Source organism: Anas platyrhynchos, chromosome 5 (assembly GCF_047663525.1).
Source record: "Anas platyrhynchos isolate ZD024472 breed Pekin duck chromosome 5, IASCAAS_PekinDuck_T2T, whole genome shotgun sequence".
Lineage (NCBI taxonomy): Eukaryota > Metazoa > Chordata > Aves > Anseriformes > Anatidae > Anas > Anas platyrhynchos.
In genome coordinates this window covers 7,376,504-7,398,846 of record NC_092591.1, presented here as the reverse complement: position 1 = coordinate 7,398,846, position 22,343 = coordinate 7,376,504, and the positions used below count along the sequence as shown (strand labels likewise).

Here is a 22,343-nt window from a genome sequence, read left to right as displayed (position 1 = left end):
TAAAGTTTTGCAGAGTGACTCTTGATGTGCAGCAGAGTCATACCTTCAGTTTTATTAGTTGCCTGACATATCCTTGGTTATGTAGTTTTCATTTTTCTTCAGCTTGTTTATGAATCTTAAGAACTAAATGTAAAACTCTGACCTACTATAAATATTTTACAGATAACAAACTGTTGTAGATCAGTCATAATGCAGATGTGCTAAATACTCTTTAGTGGAATACACTTCAGGTCCAAAGGTGCATTGATCATCAGCAATATTTGTCTGTGCAGTAACAGATGAAGTTTCTGAGGGACAAAAAAAATACCATGACTTATATTAATGGGTGCAGGTAATATATTCTACCAAAAGAAAACTGCTTTTTTTTTTTTTAAAATTTAATCTAGCATTTTCAGAAGAGGTCAGAGGTAAAGATGATAAAGAGAAAACTTCCATGGACATTGTGGTAATGCAGAGCTGTGAGAAAGATTGTTCTTTGGACAATTACAAATATTCAGAAATTAAGTCTTTGCTCTCTAGAACTTTGTGTTAGGGTGATAAAGTGTCTATCCCATTTAGTATTCAAGCAGGAAAAAAAAAGCTGCTGTTAAAAAGGTAGAGAAGTGTCCTAATGTTCTACTTCAGTCATTTCCAAGTTTTAGCAAAAATACCCATTTAGGTATAACAGAGCATTGAACTCAAAATGTGAATGCTAATTACTAGTAAATGAGCATCTCAGGTGTGGGTTTAAAACTGGTAACTTGAGATTTGCTGTTCTGTGATGGAAATGGCACTAGTTTTGAAGAGAGAACTGGTGTTTTTACCCAGAAATAGGTAATGTTAATACAAATGACATAAAATACCCAGCATGACATGGACTAATGTGGCAGGTTACTGGGGAGTAATATTTGTCATTCTTTCTCCCTCTGTTGTTGAACGGTTCCAGATCCTGAATAATCTGAAGATGAAGAAGTTGCTGGAGGAAAAATCCTGGAATGGGGATATATTTCTGTGCCCTGGTGTATGTGGGAGAGCTCTGCGGGAATTGTCAAAGCAAAATACAATGAAGTAGATTTATTTAGTTAGTCAACTAGATAGATCTATGAGGCTTGGCAGTATGAGAAGGGACATTCCTGTATCTTAACAGCTTGGCTAATTTGAGTTACTGTCATAAGACACTGAAAAACAGTCTGAGCCATACAGATGGCCCTATCTGAGGGGTGGCTGGTTGGTCCTAACTGCTGGGGAGCCCTATGTGAGGGAAATATCTTGAAGGAGGAACTGATATGGTAACCTCCTCTCTTGGCAAAGACTTCGTGTAGCATCTTTGAGTACTGCTTTGTAGCTTCTCAGCTGGCAGGGGGCTGAGCACGTGCCCTCAGGTTTTTGGGATGTAATGGGGAGAGCGGTGACTTCCGTGGCTGCCTTCCTGAGGGACGAGTGCCCTCCAGCCCTGCGTGGCATTGGTGTAACGCTGAGTGCAGCTGGAGGTACTGATTCTCATTTCAGAGCCTCTCAGTGGGTAGAGGCGATGTTTAAAAGACTGAGTGATGAAGGCCAAACCTGGTAATTTTGTTCTGCCATTGTGCTGGAGCCTCTCCAAGAAAGAGGGAGCTTGTGTGAGGAGGAGAGCTTTCTGGGCTTCCTTCGGAATGAACTCTCAGCTTCTGCACCGTCCAAAGGTATTTATTATACATCTGGTCTCTTTCTTACGCAAACCTGTGCAGTTTCATAAAACTCCTGCTCCATTACACGCATTGCTCCCTCTGCGGAGAGCATGAGAAGGCAGACACGAGGTGGAGGAGTCAGCTTGCGTAGCGTGTTACTGGAAAACACTGAGAGGCTGCTGTGCTGAATTACTGCTGAGTAGAGTGTGTTCTTGAGGAAATTTCTGCTGCCAAATGAGAAGAGAATGGAAGCTGTGCTTCCAGGGTTCAGTTAAACTCTTTTAAGTACATAAATCGGGTTATGTAATTTTTTTTTCTTTTATATCTATGTGTATTATTCAAGTAAATAAATGTAAACATTTTGAAAAACAAGCCTGATCTCTTCAACAGCAGGTTGAATATGTAGAATAGCTTTCACTTAATTACTTCTCTGACTGGAGAACGAAGTCCTGTGACTTCTGGTATGATTTATTGGGCTGGTATCAAGCAGAGCAGCAGTCCAGGTCCTTGTTCTGAGCACATCGGGGTGAGAGTTATGCTTTGGCTTTCCTGGCTCTTGGTTCAGTGTGTGTCTGTGGTGGTGGTGGTTTTAAAGCATCTGTGTGTTTCTGAAGAAATTTCATAAACTCCGTGGTTCGAGGAAAAGGAGTGTTACGTGTTTGTGTTTGAATGCAGAGCAGTTTCAGAGCACTTCTGAAGCCAGGTATAATTATTGCACTCCTAAAGGAGGCAAGTACACAATGTAGTTCTGTCGTGATTTCATTCTGCACTTCATGTACAAAACAAGGAAATTCCAATGCAAATCCTGAGCTGCCTTGTGACCACAGAGTGGAAGGTAGCCATTAAGATTGCTGCGACTTGTTTGTGTTCTTACATTTAATAATCATTACAGAGCTACAGCTTCTCGTGTCATCTAGAAAAGAAAAAAGTGATCTGATAAGAATCTTATCAAAGGAAGACAATAATCCTCTTAAGGATTCTTGTGTCTTAGGTCAGTGGGCCATCCTTTTTTTCTTTCTGCACAGGTGTTTGTTAATAGCCTGGAACTTACAAACATTATTCTGTTTCTTGTTTGTTTTATTTGTTTTGCCATCCAAGGAACGCGAAAACCATGAGGAGTTCATTGCAAAATGCTTGTTGTGCCATTTTTTTGATATTTGTCACTAATTTAAAATACAGACAAAAGAAATGATGAAGTTGAGGCTGCAGCATCATCACTCACTCCTACCTAGTACTGTGTTAATTTTAGACAGACACACTCATGGTCTGGCAAAATGGAAATACTGAGCCAAGATTTGCATCTGGGCTGACACTTGGAATACCAGTGCTCTCCTGAAGTCTCCAGGAATGGGGAGAGGGTGGCAGTGGTCCTAGGGATGAGCTAGGCAATTAAAAATACACACTGAAAACAGCTCAAAGGGCTCTAGGTGTCCTTAAAGGAAAGGAAGACAGCAGGAGCAGGGTGACCCAGAGGAGCACTGAGCTACCAGTGCAACTTTGCTCTACGTCTGTAACTTGAGAAATCATTTGGAAAATGAGATGTTTGTTTACACTCCGTTCCTGTCTCAGGTGCTTGTTAGGCGGTTTAGCATAGAGGAGCTGAGCAAATAGAAGGCATTTTGGAGTGAAGTTCAACTTCTTTTGTACCTGCTTTACCTGTAGCTTTTGCAATTTAAATGTGTACAGAAAAGCTTGAATGTTCAATTGAGGTGTGCAGCTCCTCTGGTAGCTGCTGAAGGAACCAGTGGAGGGTTTGGAAGAGCAGGCACATACAGCTAGAATTGGGCAAGGTGTGAGGAGTGAGACTTCCTAGCTACTGGTGGTGGAGTCTCAAGATTTTTCATGTAGAGTCTCGTGTTTGTAATGGAATATAATGTGAAAAATTATATTTTGGGGAATATTTTAATTCTTAGTTTAAGGATGTTCTAACGCAGCTCCAGGAGCTCCTGAAGTGTGAGCTTTTTGTACCAGATTTTACTGTTTTCTTCCAGCATACAATTGGGTTGGTGGGTTGTTGTTGTTGTTGTTTGCTTTTTCTATACTTAGATAAATTACCAGGCTGGTGCCTAAAAAGAAAAAAATAAAATCCAGTAAGCAGTAAGCAGACCTGTGCTTGTTTTTACATAAACTTAGAAAATAGAAGATGAACAGTGTTTGGGTCTTTTTTGTGCATGTCTAAAAATGTTTAAAACTTATCTACTATTTTTTTCCTTGCCCACGGAGAAGACTTTGAAAAGAACCAGTTATGTCTTTCTCATGTTGTGGTGGAAGATAAGGCAGAAAGTGTGTGGCAAATGTGTCCTTTTTTTTTTTTTTTTTTTTTTTTTAATACCTTGGTTTGGTATCCCCACGTAACGAGCGGGACAGTCGTGGACAGCAGTTCTTTCTCATAAGGGTTGAGCAGACCCAGTGACTTTGCCTGTTCAGAATGAAGGTTGGCTTGTACTCTGAAAGTGCAATTTGGTAATAATCTACTTAACACAACTAGCATGAACTTTCTGAGCCAGTATAAAAGAAACTTGAGTCAGCTCAGGAAAATTGGCCACAATAATTCTTGGTGTTTCAGCAGAGTATTTTTGTCTTATTTGGGGATTTTATGCCACGTATGCAATTTAGGAAATTGAAATAACATCTGTATTTCTGCCAGCCTTTTTCACTTCTGTTAAAAATAAATAAATACACATATATAAAAATCACTGGTATTGAAATATTAATAAAACACGGGGGAAAACAGAAAGCAATCCACAAAAACTGTGATCACTTTAGGACTAAAAAAATCAGTGTTCTTTGACATTGAGGTGAACTCACTGTAAATATTGTAATGGGATTATTAAAGTTGTCACAGTGTCAGGAACTTACAGATATGTAGTTGCTTAATCAAATCCAGACCCTAAGCACTAATTCATTCATTGTGTTTTGCTTAAACACTTCTAGAAAGAAAATATGGGAGCTCAGGTATTCTGCTCTGTTAATTGTGTTACCTAGTCCCCACACAACTTCTTCCTCTGTCTTTTCTTGCTCATGCCTTACCTCAATCTGTTTCTCTCTTGGTCTTTTAATACATCTTATGCTCTTACTCTGCTTCTTTGGTTTCCCACTCTCCCCTTCTCGTAATACTTTAAGTTGTTTTGTCATTCTTTCATCTTTTCCAAAATATTTCAGTATATTTATCCACTTGATCTTTATCAGTTTTTCCTCTAAAATTCATGAAATTTGAATTCTTTTCTGTACCTTCTCTGCCATCTTTTCTGACCTGGATTGTTTTTGTTTTTGGTTTAAATGTAGTTGTAGGAAGAGTAGGTAAACTCTGCCTGTCTTGGATTACATTGTTAGTCCTAACTTTGCATTCCTTGAAGAACTAACAAGGGAAGCTTGAAAAATATTGTCAGCTTAAGGAAGAAGCCATTGCTGTTTGGTTATGGAGAAACACGGTGATTATTAGTATTGGCGTCAGTGTTGCTATATACTGCTGGGTGTTCTGTGAGTCACTGTACTTTCATGGGGCCCAGAACAGCAGCTGATGTACCCAAATACCTGATAACCTCTTGTTCCATGAGGTGCTGGAGTTCTGATTTCTGTCCACTGTGTGTTTCCTGGATGGCTTATTGCTATCTGAGATGTTTGGTATCACTTTGTTTTTAAGGGTTTCGTCACGTTAGGCTAGTGATGAATGAGTACCCGAACTTAAAAACCTTGTGCGCTTGGGAAGCTTTCTGCTCACATCATTAGTGCTAATTTGCATTAATACAGTCCTCTTGCAACATGTGTGGATGCAATAGTGTTTTGCTATGCATCATCAGTAGCCTGACAAGTGAGCTCGTGGTCCTGGTCCACTTCCAAGCTGAAGGATGTCCACAGCGCAGGCACCATTGGCATAATCAGGAGTGGGAGGAACAAGTATTGGTCATACCCCGACAAAGCATAGCCTGAAGGCATCTCTTCATGGAACCACGGACTGCCATGGCTCTGGATTGAGCTGTATTGGCACATGAAGAGGCTCGAATTGTTGTATGCACCGTGCCTGCTCTGGAAGTAGGCAAAAAGTTTGGAAGTTCCATAAACTTTAAAAACGTAGTTTTCAAAAATAGCTTTTTATTGAAATTTTTCTCGTTGTCCATTTGTTCTTAGTTCTTGGTCTTGCTATGAAGGAAACAGCCCCCCTTCATCCATGTGTTCTATTAAGAGATTGAAGTTTGTAATATTTTACATGCATGAATAAAGGCTGAATTGTGTTTAATATATTTAAAAGTGTGTCTATGTCCAAAGATTCAGGCAGTGTACATAGCAAAGAGTGCATCTATAAGAAGTAGCCCCTGTTGCTTGTAATGCTATTCTGTACACACGCAGGGCACTCAAACCAAATCCCAGATCTGTGCAGTTTTCAAACTACTTGTCCCAGTAAATGATGTTTGCTGAAAACCCCTGTAAAATGATCAGCAAGTATGAGCAAGCACTAAAAGGATTCGCAGTATCCATGAGAAAGCACCTGGGAGATTCCCACCTGGTAAGAACATGTTTGGTTTGAGCAGGGAGATGTTTGCGGTCAGGTGAATAATTCTCAATTTTCTGATTGATGATCTGAAGGGACACTGATTAAGAAGCAAGGTGATGGAGCATATCCTCTGCTACATTTCTGCTGTGCATTTTGAACGTGCTGGAAGCAGCGTGTTAGCGTTGTGCTTTGCTTTCTGTGCGTGTTCGCTCATGAAAGTCAGCTTGAGTTTGTCCCACTGTGTTTATTGCTGTGTGAATAATGTTGGTGCTGGTTAGGCTTCGTGTATGTTGAACACAACGTCTCGCTGCTGCCCTGCCTAATTATTAAGTAGAGAATGGATTGGGAAAACGGCTTTAAAAAAAAAGTCCTTATTATAAATGAATGATTACTGACTTCACAAAGCATTCATAATATTGACAGCCAGTCATGAAAATTAAATGAATGTAATCAGAACAGTGATTACTTCCCTTAAAAAGTGTGTGTGAGAAGCTGGAAGAAACATTTGTACTACTTGGCATCTCAAGATCAATTCTACCGTGAAAAGTAACTTATGGAAATGTCGCTCATTATATCTTGGGTGTACATACGACGGGACCTTGAGTTAGCCAGGGCTTTGGGCTGAAGTTTACTAGGCCTTCTCATAAAGTGAACTCTTCAAAGAAGACCAACAGACTTTTACATTCAGTTTTGCAGGTTTTAGTTGAATAAAAGCTAGGAATTTTGCTTCTTGAACAATAGGAACTTCATAGTGACGAGGGGCTATATAGTGCCAACAGTAATACACTGGAAGTGGTAGTTTTTCTAAGAGCATTTTGATTTTATTTTTAATTAATAAGTGTTTTGATAGCACATGTGGGCATATCATGGTTTTACTTAAATATTTCATATATAATCTGCAGCATATGTCTTGTTTCCCTCTTCTGTATGCCGTCTTTTGTCTAACTTTTCCTTGCAGTCTCAGTGCTTACTTATTAATTTGGCACCCCATCGTCATCACTTCTTTGCTTCCCAGCGTTATGCCCTCCCTGCAAACTACAGCCTGAAGTGGATCACGGGGAGATGATTGAGGTGTTCAGTATCTCTCTTCATGTTTCACTGTCACTGCAAGGAGCATGTTCAGAACTGCAGCTCTCTGTTCCCTGGATGCAACTCTTACCTGTAAATTAGTTTTATTAAAATAGGCATGTAGTATAAACGTCTTTGTTTGCTTTATGCTATAAAGTTGCAGTGAAAGTATGCTCTCAATTTCTTGTTTCTTCATTTGGTAAAGGAATCAGAAGGCAGAGACTGCAGAGATGATTGATGAGAAGGGATGGGCTGGTTGGATTAGGATTGTTTTGGAAAAAGGCTATCAAGAGAAACTGAATTGCTTTGGCAATTTTAGAATTAGTATTCCAGTTGTTGTAGTAACAATTATTAGTTCATGGCTGCAAAATTGGTGGTATTTTAGGTCAATTTTCTGATTGCTTTATAAAATACTTCATTTTTATTGAAGGTTTTAGATTTTTTTTTTTATTATTATTGTTCGGACTTATGAGTAGGTGCTGTCACTGAGCTAGTTTCTTCTGAATCTGTGAGTACTCAGTGTATTTCAGAAACTTTGTGCTGTGTTTAAATGGCTAAGGAGAAGACTGACAAGCTTCTCAGCATGGGAATTAACTGGTGGGAGAGACCTTTTTCCGAAAATGAGGTGTTCTCACAGTCATCCAGACAGAAGCTTATCAGTCTTTAAATTCAGTTCTTAGTAAATGTATGCTTTCCTGAGCACTGGGCATAAATCACACAGGACACTTAGTATGGTCATTTTGATTTTACTTTATATATTATAAAAGTATTCTAGATCTTTATACAGATTTATTACTGCCCTTGCTCACCTTTCTGTTCTTTCAGCTGAAAGTGGTTACAGTGGTGATACAGAAGGTTACTAAATTTCAGCTTTTATATGTTTTGTTGCTTGTTAGCACAAGAGTAAAATGTTGCAGTATCCATTGAAATTGAGTAGCTGTCTGCTGAGAACAAAACGATTTGCTGTTTTACATCAGCGAGTTGGGAACCTCTGCAGTGAGCTGCGTATTGCATTTCAGGCTGTTGCACCGAAGAGTTAAGCTCTGCTGTGGAGCTAGGTCACACCTGTACCCCACGTAGTAAGTAGTCTTGGACATCCCTTAGTGATCTTGAAGTTAGGTTTGTATGCCTGCAAAAGAGGCACCAGAAGATGAAGGAAAACACCAAACACACAAACAAACGAACCTCCAAAAATCACAAAACGCACCTCAAACAAACAAAAGTCGAAACACCAACTAATGATATGGTTGTGGAGGGAAAGTTGGGAGCATGGAATACCAACTTTATTTACGCTGCCCCATACGTGGCCTCCAACAAGTCTACTCCCAGACTTACTGTTCCCAGGTAGAAAAATCAAGACATTACGTGTTACCTGTTCCTAAAGTACCTGAAATCCTCAAAAACAATGATAAATATTATTACATGAAACTTGTTGCAATTTTATGTTGCAGTGTGGATGGCAAATTGCTTCGTAAAGAAAAGCAGTTTTGATCAGAACAGGTTCGGGGTTTTTCTTCATCTTTGTTTTGTTCTGAAGAGCTTGCCCATATAGTTTGTGTGGCTTGCTGACACGGTGGGTCTGACGTGGAATTAATGTAGGATTATTCTATGGTAGCTTTTCTTGAGAAGAACTTAATTATATTTTTCGTTTCTTTCTCACACCTCCAGATACTTAGCTGAAAAAGGAAAGTAAGCTTTTATTAGTTACTTTAAGGCTTTAATTTTTTTTTAAAAAAATCCTTATTTAATGCTGACACTACAATAAAATGAATGCACTCTTAAGCCTGGTTATAACTGGTGGTGAATTGAAAATCTTAATGGATTCTCATTTGATTTCAGCCTGTGTTTGTCTCTGACTAGGGTGTCCTTGTTGGCCAAAGTAAATGCATGCAAGCTATGTGGAACAATGCAAACAAAAACCCATTATGTTTATGTAACATCATAGATTTTATTGATGCCATTTACATGTTGTAAAGCCATGTCCTGAACTAGCATAAGAAAGAGTGCAGGTTAGAATTGAACATAATGCTCTTGAGAAATAACCAGTTGAATTCTTTATCTCTTTTTTCAGCTTGTTTTTACAGTCTGTCTTTTGAGAGAAGTATTTAATCGATGAATTGTTGATTGATTGCTAAGAACAGTGAATTCTGAAATCCATTTTCCTTTTTCTGTATCATTTGAGGGCAAGGAATGAAGAAAGCAGTAAGGCATTAGTTCACAAATACACATGTTCCTCAGGCCTCTCATCTCTTAGACTTCAAACTGGCTTCTACCTTGGAAAGGGCACTAAAAGAAGTGATCTCTTTTGTAATGAATAAGGGCTAATGACTTTCTCTGACTCCTTGACTTACCTTAGGTTTCAGGACAGCCTGCTCTGAGAGACCTTGCCAGTGGAATGACTTGATGGTGCCCTGATTTTGTTCCCTTCAGTTGTCTTGAGTGTCTGGGGGGATTCTTCTCCTGCATAGCTCTTCTTGATGGAGTTTTGCAGGGCCATGTTGCTTCTGTTCCACAGATGAATAAACCCTTTGGGAATGTGGGGTGAACAATTAAGAGGAGGATCTGAAATGTAGTGTCATAACTATACAATTTTTCTCCCCCTTAATTTTCTTCAGACAGAGCTGTTGCTGAGCTTACCCAAGCCTAATGTGTAGTTGACAGGTGCATGCTATCTTGTTTTGTTAGTTAAACTTTGCCAAGATCTTCATTGTTCTTTGTGTGATACAGTTTGAGAACTATTGAATCCTGTCACAGCTGCGTTGCTGTGTATGGAAGGTTAAATAAATTATTGTACTTGTCAGTTCAGAAAGCATCTAGCATATTTATTTGTACTGAAATCTGTATTTATTCTTTTCAGTGATTAAGCAGTGCCAGGAGTTGATGTGAAATACATGTATTATGACCTTTTAATATTTCATAGATCTTATGATTTGAGACTAGTAACTGTTGTGTATGTGGTTTTACATTAGACAGATTTGTGTTTTTTTGTCCATAAAAATACTGTAAAGCTACTAACAGCTTGCAGTGTTTAGCAAGTATTCCTTGACATGATATCTTCTGTGTCTTAAGAAGTTTCATCCTAGGTTGGCTTTTAAACTTGTGTCCAAGTTTTAAGAAAGAAATATCAGTTCTTTACTACTTAATTTTCAGTTCTTTACTACTAAATTTTTCTATCAACAATTTTTCTATGATCAACAATGTTTTTCATTTGCATGTGGTATTGTTGCTTAGAAGATCACTTGCTGACACACCATTTGTGCCTTGAAAACAAATTAAAAAAAAAAAAGAGGTAGATCAAAGGAAGTGAAGTACCCTCTAGTTTGAGGGCATATTTCAGAATAAAAACGCATATTTAATTTCTGCAGCTCTTCTGTATTTGTTAACTTCTTACGTACATGAACACTGAATAAACTGAGCTTTCTGTGCACTTGTGATAAACTTGGTAAACTAACAAACCACTAAGAGAAGCTGATGTTCCCTTTATTCCTTTATTAAGTCTTACCTGCTGAGAACTAAGAAAAATGAGAAAAAGTTGTAAGTAGTACACTCTGCTTACTTTATTGGGCAATTAAATATTAATATTCCGTGTGATATTTTTCCTATTAATGCATACTGTGTGTTTGTAATACAGCAAAAAGGCCTCACTGTTTCAGTAAAATTGCAGTTGATTTTGCTATGGAAACTGTCAACGTGGGGGTAATGATTGAGTCTGAAAAACTGTCTGCAGAATTAGTCTTACTGTATGTTCGTATAGAGTTCTATATTCATGTATATTCATACGCAGTTCTAAGTGACGCAGTATTTTTGGAAGTAGCTATTAATCAAATTTGATCTGACAGTTCTTTCATCTTCCTTTGGTGTGGAAGTTAACAATGGGGAACGTTAGCCTCCTGTGAAAGTAGTGGTGTATTGTATTAAGTCCTGAATGCTGTTGCATTTGTATTTTCCACTCAAGCCTGGACTACTTTTGTGAACCTTATTTTCTTAATAGCGGTTGATTAACTTACTACTGCAACATGTTGTTCAAGATCGCAAACACAAAATAATAATATAGTTCCTACAGGGGGCGGGTGCATTTGTTTATCTGAGCTCTGTTTTATGAAAACTGCATGAATGCTGCTTTTCTTTGAAATTAATCTTCAAAAAGAAATCCTGTTTCATATAAAAAGATGCCAGACTCACAAAGATTTCCTTTCTTGTTTCATAGACGTTCCATCTTCAGAGCAGCCTGAACTGTTCCTAAAGAAACTTCAACAGTGCTGTGTCATTTTTGACTTCATGGACACGCTTTCAGACCTTAAAATGAAAGAATACAAGCGCTCCACTCTTAATGAACTGGTGGACTACATTACAATAAGCAGAGGCTGTTTGACAGAGCAGACTTACCCTGAAGTAGTTAGAATGGTGAGTTTCTTCTTTCTCATGGTCTCTTTAAATCCACTTGCAGCTCCAGTTACACGTTGTGGGCGAAATTGAACCCTGGAGTAGGTGGATTAAATGAGGCCTTTGGTTTGTGTTTTCTGCTAGACATCACTTGGGGATGATTCTCCAAAGGCAAAGTTATTAATTTTTATATATATACTTAATTAAAGTCAAGTAAATGATGGTTATTATAGTGTAAGAAGTGTATGAAAGGAAACCTGGCTTGTTTCCTGATCGAAAGACCCAGCAGACATAATATCAGAGCCTGTCTTTCTCCCCTGTACCCTTCTCTCTCTAGTATAAATAATGGAATAATTTTAGAATTTTCTTTTCTTTCTTTGAACTTTATCCAAGCATTTGAGTTTGTACTGAACTCTGAGATAGCTCAAAGTATGCACGGATAATTAATTTTAAATAATAAATGGTAGAAATGTTGTAATAGGAATGGTGTGAAAATTTTATGGGTGTATCATGTAAAAGCCATACCTTATACATATATAAATTGTCAAATAATGGTATTTTCAGTCTAAAATGGTAACAGAATCAGATGCTATATTGTGAAGAGTATTCATTATAATTGGCAAAACCAATCTATGTTTTGAAATGTTTATTCTGTACTGCCATATGGAACTCTTATAACCTGCTATCTGAATGAAAGGACGATTAGTTCAATGTCAATTTGGTGATGTTGGTTTCCTAATGGTGGTACCAGGTGATCGTGGAATCCACTGGCTATATATGTGCTGTGAGAAGAGAAGCGTGAATAGATTTTATATTGCAGAATATGTGTTCCTTATTTATTTCCTGGCATGCAATTACATGCTGTGTTGCTTGTCTGTAATATTTAGAAGTAGCTGAACGTTGTGACAGAATCATCCAGCACTTAATAGTGAATTGAAAAGCAAACAAAATAACAAACAAATGTTAAGTGTGCGTGAAAAAAATCCTAATATGGCTTCTTAATCTGTCTGCATTTACACAAAGTCTACAATTACGTGATGAGACTGTTCCTTCATCTCTCCTGCTCTTCCTCTTTCCCTCCTGTGCTGGTACAGTCTTCTGAAGGAGCTGCTGCTTTTCAGTCATTTGTGTTATTTGTTCAGCATGGGGTTTAATGCACCATTCAAATACTGTCTGAATACAGAGTTCCTAGTCCGTTGCTGAATTCTTCTGCTGGTGCTGCATTGTGGCATCTGAATGGCTTGCAAATGGTACTTTATTCTTCCTGGTACCCCTCCAGGTGAACCGATGAGATCATACTTTCTGTATAGACAGGACACTGCACAAATAACTGCAGTAAAAATGGGTGCTTTTTAGTACGTAGAAGACACCTCGAACCTTGCTTTCTATGAGAATTTGGTATTTATTTCAATGTTTCTGTTTTTGAGATTATATTTTCTCTTTGACTTTGTTTATAGCATTTTTTTTTTTACCATAGCAAGAAATAGGAAACATCTGATCAGTAACTGCTCATAATTTGATTTGAAAAATATTAGATTTGAATAATAAATCATAACCTGTGAAGCAATCTGAAGATGAACCCATAATGAGACCCATTTGCTTGTGTATTCTACAGTCCCTGCAGTCGCTTAGGTTGATTCACAAAACTGTTTTTATCTTAAGGAAATGAGGCATTGCCTAAATAGTTTGAAAAGCAGTTTTAAATAATTTACTTAAGTGTAGTCTCTAACTGTGATATAGAGCAGTCACTGGAAGTGAAGACAGCGTGATTTTTTTCTGGTGGATTTCAGATATTTGCTACTGGAGATTCAGGAATTTCAGTCCACCATTTTTGATGGAAAACTGTTCTATCTTCTCCTGTATTCCCATGTTCCTTTCACTGCATCCTGCTCTTCTTATATCTGGGCTCTAGTGCTGAAGTCAAGCCACATATTATACTCACTGCCGTGGTACTTAAGAATGGGAAGACTGAAGATATTCTCAAGTCCTGTAGCTGGCTAGTCAGTGGCCCAAGCCTAGTTTATTTTTCAAATAAAAAAGATGCCTAACTAATTAGGGAGGTGGGTATATTTTTTTCTAAAATAATTTCTGGAGAAAGTTAGAATTGTAGCCCATCATGAGGTGAAAGGGGGGACCCACAAGGATCATCAAGTCCAACACCTGGCAGGTTGGACTGAAGGTATTTTCTATTTTACAGGTGGGCTATGTAGTAAAAGTGCTATTTTTCTTCCTGGTCTTTGCCTGTAAAAAGCAAGACTTCTCCAGTATTGAAGCACTGAACTGAGTACAAATACACAGGTCACAGAGGGAAAGGTGGGACTGCTAATACTATAGAAAAGAAGTTTTTTGCATATATTACCTGATGAGCAGCAAACATTAGTCTGATTTGGGGACAGCAAGTGCTGTGGTGTGATGTTTGGTCTAACTTTTCTATGCAATAAATGCATGTTCTTGTTTCAAGCAGAAGGTGCTTACACTGCAATGCCAAGACAGATGTAATTGGACGCAGTTGACATCTGGAGGTCACCTGTGCAACTGCCACCATTGTCTGCTTCCTAGAATTTTCATCTAGGTCTCCAGCTGGGTTCACAAATGACTTGTCAAACTGACAAGCTCTGACCTGTCACGATAGCCAAGAAAACAGCAGCATCTGCAGCCTTACCAGATCAGTGTCTGCACTGCCTGCCTGCCATAGTTGTCATGGGAGTGTTGTGGTTGAAAGACCAGTGTCTTAAAACGTACCATAACAGAGCACAAATGTTCTTTTTTTTTCTTTTGGAATGTCTTCCTGATTTATTTTTTTTTAGCACTCAGATCCTAGGTTGTGACATGAGTGCAAGAATTAATTGGGCTACTGAAATTTGGAATAGAAAAGAAGAATTCTAAACACAGGGGAAAAGCAAGCAGCTGTTCTGCAAAATGTGGCATCATTTAAGAGCAGGAGAAAAAATGCAGCGGTCTGAAGCTGATACTCTAAAAAAATTACTTACGTTTATAAAGAATTAATGGCGGAAGTACTTTCTTACCTTAGTTATTTAAAATGTCAAAATAATTGGTATCTCTGGAAAAGCCTTAAAGTTTTACTAAATTCATGTATATTAGTGTTCTGTTTATGACCCAAATTTTCAAATGTACAGATACTAGGATAGAGGAAGGCTGCCTATCAAATTCATCAGAAACTCAGACTTTTAATTACTTTTAAAACGTGGTACTGTCACCATATAAGGACTTGAAAAACAGTCGTTTGGGGTAGCTAGCATGACAGCACCTGGGCATTTTTACTGTTGGTCATCTTAAATGCTATTAAAACCTTGATTCCTAATCATAACATCACATTTTCTCTTCTGTGTATGATATGATATTGTTTATAGCTCGGTGTGAAATCACCTGGCTATTTCTCAGCCTGTGTGCCTGCTTCTGTAAACCACTCACTTCAGTTTGGTATGTATAGAAGTGCTGTGTTGTGGTGTTTGTTTATTTTAAATTTCTAATGGTCACCAAAGCCAGTCTGCAGCAGCTTCATCACTGTCATCAATATGGCTTGATGGGAAGAGCTGCTGGGATCGGTGTTACTGACGTAAGCTGGACGGATTTATTCAGAAGGGTGCTGCTCAGTGCACAGCCCCTGCAGTTTGGATGCGTTGTTCAGAAGGGCACGTGACATTCTCTAGAATTAGGCTAGTCTTAGGAAAAAAGGTCCTTGCCAATTAAAACACTCTCTGCTAAGAAGGAAATGCCAGTAATGTGACTTTATGAGCCAGCAATTGGACACTTTGGCTAAAATTTGATCCTGTCTGAGCAAAATGCAGAGGCTTAAACTAATGATGCTGATTTTGCTGGTAGATTACGCCATGGTAGTTGACTGAAATAAATGTTTGTTGTTATCTACAGTTTCCTGCAGGGTGTACATAGTACAGCTTTTTGTGTTTTCTGGAGATTGACTTAGATTGAGGAAACTGATTTGTTTCATTTCAAAAATCAAAAGACTGTGGAAATTAGCAAGCTGTTAAACTGAGAAATCTGGATGCATCTTCTCGTTGGTGAGGAACATATAAGCTTTCCTCCTTGCCTCTTCAGAAATTCGGAACTCGACCCAACATTTTCTGTGATGTTTATGTAACACACATAGATGCTTCTCAGCCCATGAGAGTTGGTTAAACTTTTTTGAGAGGTAGCTGTTAGAACAGAGAATTACTTTGGTCACCATTCCTTTAGGTGCAGAAATATCTCTAGTTTCCTATTGTCCTCTCCCTTTTCTCTAATGAATAATCAAGTAAAACAAACAGCAATCTCTATAACCAAAATCAAGTATCAATATATATTAGGTGTCTTGTGGCTTACAACACGGAGAAAGAAACTTCGATTAAGTGAATATCCAAATAAATACCACAACTTGCCTTTGAAACCTCAGATTCTAATTCTATTCTGTGGACATAAACCCAGAGGAATTCCCTTCCTTTGCCTGCAGGAAGGATCCTTTCAGCAGATGTAAGACCAGATTCTGCTCTGGAGCTTTTTGTGACTGATACACTAAATATAAAGAATACCTTACTAAGCCATGAATTTTGGGGCATGTTACAATGCTTTATTTTTTTCTTGGCTATTTGTTGTCTGTTGATGGGCATTATGAATTGCTTTATAGTCTGTAATTTTGCTTATGTCCAACTGTTTTTACTCAGCTGGGTACCTGAGTTCCACCACAGACGCTCTCTCTCTCCCCCTCTGCAAAGTGAAAGGGGGAGGAAAATATGGAAAAGACTTAAGGGTTGAGATCAGGACGGGGCATCGCTCAACAGTTATTGTCACGGTCAAAACAGGCTCAGGGTAGGGAGACTGGAGAAATTTATTGCCTATATTACTAACAAGTTAGAGCAGTGAGAAACTAAAAACAAACTAAAGACACCTTTCTCCCATCCTCCTTCCCCCAGGGGTGCAGGGGAACAGGGAATGGGAGCTGCAGTCAGTCCCTGATGCTTTGTCTCCGCCGCTCCTTCACAGTCCCTCCAGTGGGATGCCATCCTTCCTGAACTCTTCAAGCACTGCTCTCACACGGCTCTGTCCCACGGGGTCCATTCCCCAGGAGCAATCTGCTCCAGCACAGGTCCCCCACGGGCAGCAGCTCCCCTCAGGCCCCTTGCTCCTGCGTGGGCTCCTCTCCACGGGCTGCAGCTGCGGCCCGGGGCCTGCTCCTGCGGGGGCTCTCCATGGGCCGCAGCCTCCTCCAGGCCACATCCACCTGCTCCACGGGGGGGCTGCAGCGTGGAGATCTGCTCCATGTGGGACCCATGGGTGCAGGGGGACAGCCTGCTCCACCAGGGGCCTCTCCACAGCCCGCAGGGGACCTGCTGCTGCCTGCCTGGAGCACCTCCTGCCCTCCTGCTGCACTGACCTTGGAGGCTGCAGGGCTGGCTCTCACTCCTTGTTCTCCCAGCTGCTGTGGCACAGCAGGTTTTTTCCCTTTCTGAAATCTGCTCTCACAGAGGTGCAAACAACACTGGTTATTGGCTCGGCTTTGGCCAGCATTGGGTCCCTTTTGGAGCTGGCTGAAACTGGCCCTTATCTACCACGGGGCAGCTTCTGGATTCTTCTCACAGAGACCACCCCCTCAGCCTCCACTACCAAAATTTTGCCATGTAAACCTACTACAGTGTTACACCCTATGTGCTAAATATTCATCATACTTTTTTTTTTTTTTTTTTTTTTTGCTCTTGGCTAGAACTCTTCATGCAAGTCTATCTATATTCAGTCTTACCTTCTCAGTTCATCGAAATCCCTTTGCATTTTCTTCTGTTGGTTCAAATATTTGATATAAAAATATAACACTGAATGTCATTTTTAGGGAAATAAATAAAACCAGTTACTCTTCTAAGAATTGACAAATAATGTGTCTTGTCTAATACAAATTTGATGTATCTTCTGGAAGTGTGCAAAATAGTAGGAGTTGATCTTCAATTCAGCTTGAATCAGAAGAAGAAAAGATTGTTTTGAATCCATCCCAAATGCTGAAAGGAAGCTGCAGTGTCCTGGGACACCCCCAATGGAACTGGAGTGAAAATTGTCACATGGATGCAGCTGTGATGAAACAAACATGCCATTGTTGAAGTTTACAAAAATATATAAAATCATTTGGTGTTATAACTTATCTCCTCTTTAACCTGAGGTTTATAAATTCTGTAGAAGCAAGAAAAGAATCTGTTTTCTTTTATGCATTATTTCTAAATTCCTCTGTTAGATGCTTTATAATATTCACATTCTTTATACACTTAGTTTATATAGAAAACAATACTTACTAAAGGAAGAGGCTCCAGCATTCTCTGTTCCTTTCAAAAACATCAGTCGGAGGCAGCTCCTCTTGCAGCAGTTGTCCCTAATAATTTTTCTCGACAGTCTGTAATTAGGTTTACCCGTATCCATTATTCCTCCCGCTGGTTACATAGGCCTCTCGTTCGTCAGACTTTATCTGCATAATAGTACAGTGGCTCGGTCTCAAGCAAAGAAACAAACTGGAACAATATTTTTATTCCGAGGAGGACTTGGATGTCAACTGCATTTTTTGTTTGTTGGTTTCGTTTTGGTTTTGTGGAATTTGGCTGTGCCATCTTCTTGAATGCCTTCCTAGCATTGCACCTGCCAGCAGGCTCAACGTGAATCTCCTGGGGGATTGTTTTCTTGGGTTTTGAAGCTCTGTTTTGTTCCTGAGGTTGGAGTCTGAGACGGTTTGAGTTTCGTGATGCTGTCTACAGTTCAAGTTCATGCACTGGCAGACTTCTTGCTCTGTTGGCTGCTGTAGAGACAAGGGTCCTGCTGGTACTGTGTGCTTTGGTTTGTCCAAGATAATTGGGTTATTGCTATGATATTGTGCTGGTATAGAATGAGGTGGGTATGCATTAAATAGATTTTTCTGGATTGTCTCAAAATATATTTACGAGGCGATAGTGGTGCATGGAGTTGTTACTAGCAGGGTACCCTGCCATGCTTTGGGTCTAGATGACCTAGAGGGGAATTTCACAGCTCTGGTTTCCAGCAGGCAGAAGGTGTACCTGTGAGCCTGGGGATATGGCAGTGTTAGCACTTCTAACTCAGATCATCTGTGTGCTTTCAAAGTGCATCTCCCATTTGTTCTCACTGTACTTTGATGCTTGTCATAGAGAAATCTTGGGGGTTGTGAGTTACATTCATTCCAGACAAAATGTGTACTTCAGGAGCCTGCTTAAAGCTCTCCAACTTGCTAATGGACTTCAGTGCAAGAGATCACTAGAAAATAAATCCTCCCTCCAAATAGAGGTAATGTGGGTTTTTAGGACCTGAGCACCAGCCGTTTTGTTGTACCAACCTGCTCCAGTTGCACGTGCCTGTTTGCTAACACAGCCATATCCTAAGGATCTCAGTTCTACCACCCGCACATCTGTATGGTCAGAAAGCTGCTGCTACTGCTGAAGTGGGTGATGAGAAGTCAACAAACTTAGGAGCCCTGATCTAGAGCTAAAATCTTGCAGGTTTTTGATAGAATTTTTTGAAAAAAACATGAAGAGGACCCACCTGCCCAGTGGTCCAGATAGTTGATTGTGTTCATGGTCCATAGTTCATGTAGCCTGGCCAAAAGTAACACTGCTGGGCAAAAAGAAGGTATATAATAACGTATTATGTTAAACTCTGACTGTATTCTGGCAAGCAGTGGTGCAGAAAGAAACTTGACCATTTTGGGTGACTATCTTGACTATCTTAATGAGAATTTTTGATGCAGTGTACGGTTCAAAAAAGGGAAATAACAGGGAGATGGCCTGGCTTTTTATACATACCCCAATGCATCTGGCATGCGTTATTTGGAGGGGTTATGAAAATACAGGTGGGAGCTTAACGGAGGGTGGCAAAAACAATCACAGGATTCAAAACAAACCAACATCTGCCTGAGCTCTGACTATTTAGTATCAAAGAGGTTGAGAGGTGTCATTTATATATATGTGTGTGTATATATATGCGTTACGTATGCGTAAAATAAAAATACATACACATACAGAGACATGCTGCATATGCAAATATGTGTATGTATATATATCTGTATGTATATGTTGAAGAGATCTGATGGTTTAACAGGAACCAGTGGGACTCAGGCTAGTTCAACCTTGAAACCAAAAGTAGTGCCCTAGTCAAATTAATAGTAAATCTTCAGGTTATGAGAGCTGGTGGAATCATGATATGTCAAAATAAAATTGGGCTTTTCTTTTTGTAAGATGTGCTGTCAAACTTCTGGGAACGGTGTAACGGGATATAAAGAAAGATTACAGCTGAGTGACTGCAGTAGTCACTTCGGGCTCTAAAACATGTAAATCCATGAGCAATACTAAAAACAAAAATGCAAACCCATGTATGCAGATGTGTTTCAGAAGGACGAGTGCCAGTGCCTGTTCCGTGAGATGTTGTGTCTCAGTTCCAAGAGTTTCATATATGCTCTGACCACATTTTGTTGCTGCAGCGTGCAGGCGAGTTTAAGCACTGTGTGTGCACAGGTATCCAGTTTCAATCTCATATACACGGGGGGTTTATTTGGACAGTTTCACATACCGGTAACAGAAGAACAGGTGTTCCCTGTGCACTAATTCGTTTATCCTGTTTTATATAGCTAATACATTAAACTTCCCTGCATGCACGCTGTTTTTGTTTCAGGGTTCATTCAAGAAAACTATTGCTGATAAAAATCTTTCTTCCAAACAGCACGGAATGTGAGCACCAAGTTGAAATTGAATTTGTGAAGGGTTTCTGTTATAGCACAGATTTTATTGTGCACCAGTGAGGGGCAAAGAGAGGGCTTCTCAAAGCAGACATTTATTCCTGACTTCAGACTTAAGCTTCTTAGCACTTTATTTTTGAAAAGTTAATATAAATAATAATATATTTACATTTCACGTATAACTATGGTGATAAAATCAGAGCTTTCTTGAAGCCTGTTACTTTCGATTGTGTATTCATACCTTTGTAGTTGTGGATTGCCAGGTACCAACCCTTGGATCTGTCCAGAACTTACAGTTCATCCTTTTGGTGGTACCAGAGCAGCCTTTTCTATCTTTTCATTTAATTTTAATGAATTGACACTTCTTTGTAATTGCGTGGAGAAGTTTCTGTCAGAGTTGTGCCTGAGTGACACAGGCATTGAGCTTGGAGGCTTCTGGGCATCTCCAATTTAAAAATCAATCACGTTGGCTTTTCCCATTTGATCCTGGAATCTTACTTGTTGCTGATGGATTAATTTCACTGACCTGTTAAATTGGTTTCTGGCACTTGGGTGTTCACGTTGTGGGGAAGGAGCAGTAAGCTGTTTTGTGCCTGCTTCGATGTGATCGCCTATAAGGAGCAGTCCTGGAGAACAGCGTGCGGACAACTTGGAGCTCACGGTAGGGAAGATTTATCATGATAGAGCTTTCTGGACGATTAGGCTTCAGGTTTCCCTTGCAAAAATAACATCAGGGGTTGGAGGCGCTCCTAATCAGGGGAAGATGGAAGTCGGTATTGATCGGTAGTCATTTGTGTTGGCCGTGGGAGAGGAGTCATCAAGGACTGCGTGCGCAGCCTGGCAGGGATGTCCTTTGGCTTGATAACCGGCCGGGGTCAGAAGGGAAGTGATTCATCCATCTCGCTGAAGGAATTTTGGCACGCTGCTTGGGCCCAGGGATGAATACTAAATAGCTGCCTTCTGCCTAGCGGAAAAAAAATTACTCTTTCCAGCTCTGAGGCAGCACATCCCCACCTCCGTGTGACGGCTGTCAGTCCGTAACGCGCAGCTGGGCAGCTCGAGGACTTGGTGCCTTCAGTTCTCCCTCGGAGGCTCGGAGGCATCAGGCACCCAGCGGCTGCTGATTCACAGGAGCGTGCTGCAAATTGGCACTGCGGGTAAGCGAGCTGTCGTGCTGCGTCGGGGTGATTAATGGAGCTGTAATGGCACGCATTATCTTTGGAAATGATGATCCCCCTGGGAATCACCTGGAGATAACCTGTTCTGTCTGTTCTCATCAGGAGAATAGCTGCAGTTGGGCTCCACATCTTTGCTCCTTGTGCAAAAAAAGAAAAAGAGAACAAACTCTATACAAGGACTGTATTCTACCTTGCATTTACTCCTGTATGTTAAATCTTTTATGTAAAATACTGCCTTTCAGTTGTCTTAAAGCTTCTGTCTCTTTTTCATCCACACTCCAGAAATCATTCAGGCTTTCTAACAAGCTTAAGGTTCAGGTGTTGGTGCTGGCACTTCAGTCATTGTTGCTGAAACCTTTGCTGTTCTGTTGTGCTGGTAAGGCCCTGGCACTAACGGTATGAAACTTGGATTGCTTTAATTTAAAGCTTTCAGGAATTTGTATTTGATTAACTTTTAATTCTGGTAGTACGTACTTTTCCTTGCAGGTTTTGCTTGTGCCATACTTCAGCATTTGTTCCAGTTTTAAAATGTTAATAGCAGATAAATACTGATCTTTTCTGGGATGGTACAAATTTCATTAATCTGTATATCACTACATTTATATATCACAAGAATTTCCTATTTCAAATGAAGTTTAAAGCAGAAAAAAATAGCTGCAGACTGCTTTTGATTTTGCTAGTTCCCTATTTTTGTTGAAGTGCTGAGAAAGTTGGTATTTTCAAATGTGAAGCAGTGACCAAAAAGGCTTCAGTAAGTATTGCAGAATCCCAGATGTCCGGATGGAAATGTTCCTATTGGCGCCTTCCCCTTTTTACTTAGGAATCTTTTGGGATTTCTTTTTTCTGTT

General features: G+C 39.7%; 1 protein-coding gene across 7 annotated transcripts in view; it reads left to right on the top strand.

Moving 5' to 3' along the window:
- The window catches only part of PPP2R5E (protein phosphatase 2 regulatory subunit B'epsilon), an 80,548-nt gene that overhangs the window by 34,742 nt on the left and 23,463 nt on the right, over positions 1–22,343 (top strand). For all 7 annotated transcript variants that reach the window (XM_072038189.1, XM_072038188.1, XM_027458716.3 and 4 more), the window contains one exon: positions 11,414–11,610. In XM_072038189.1, the coding sequence (XP_071894290.1) occupies positions 11,414–11,610 (197 nt within the window). The remainder of the gene's footprint in view (positions 1–11,413; positions 11,611–22,343) is intronic.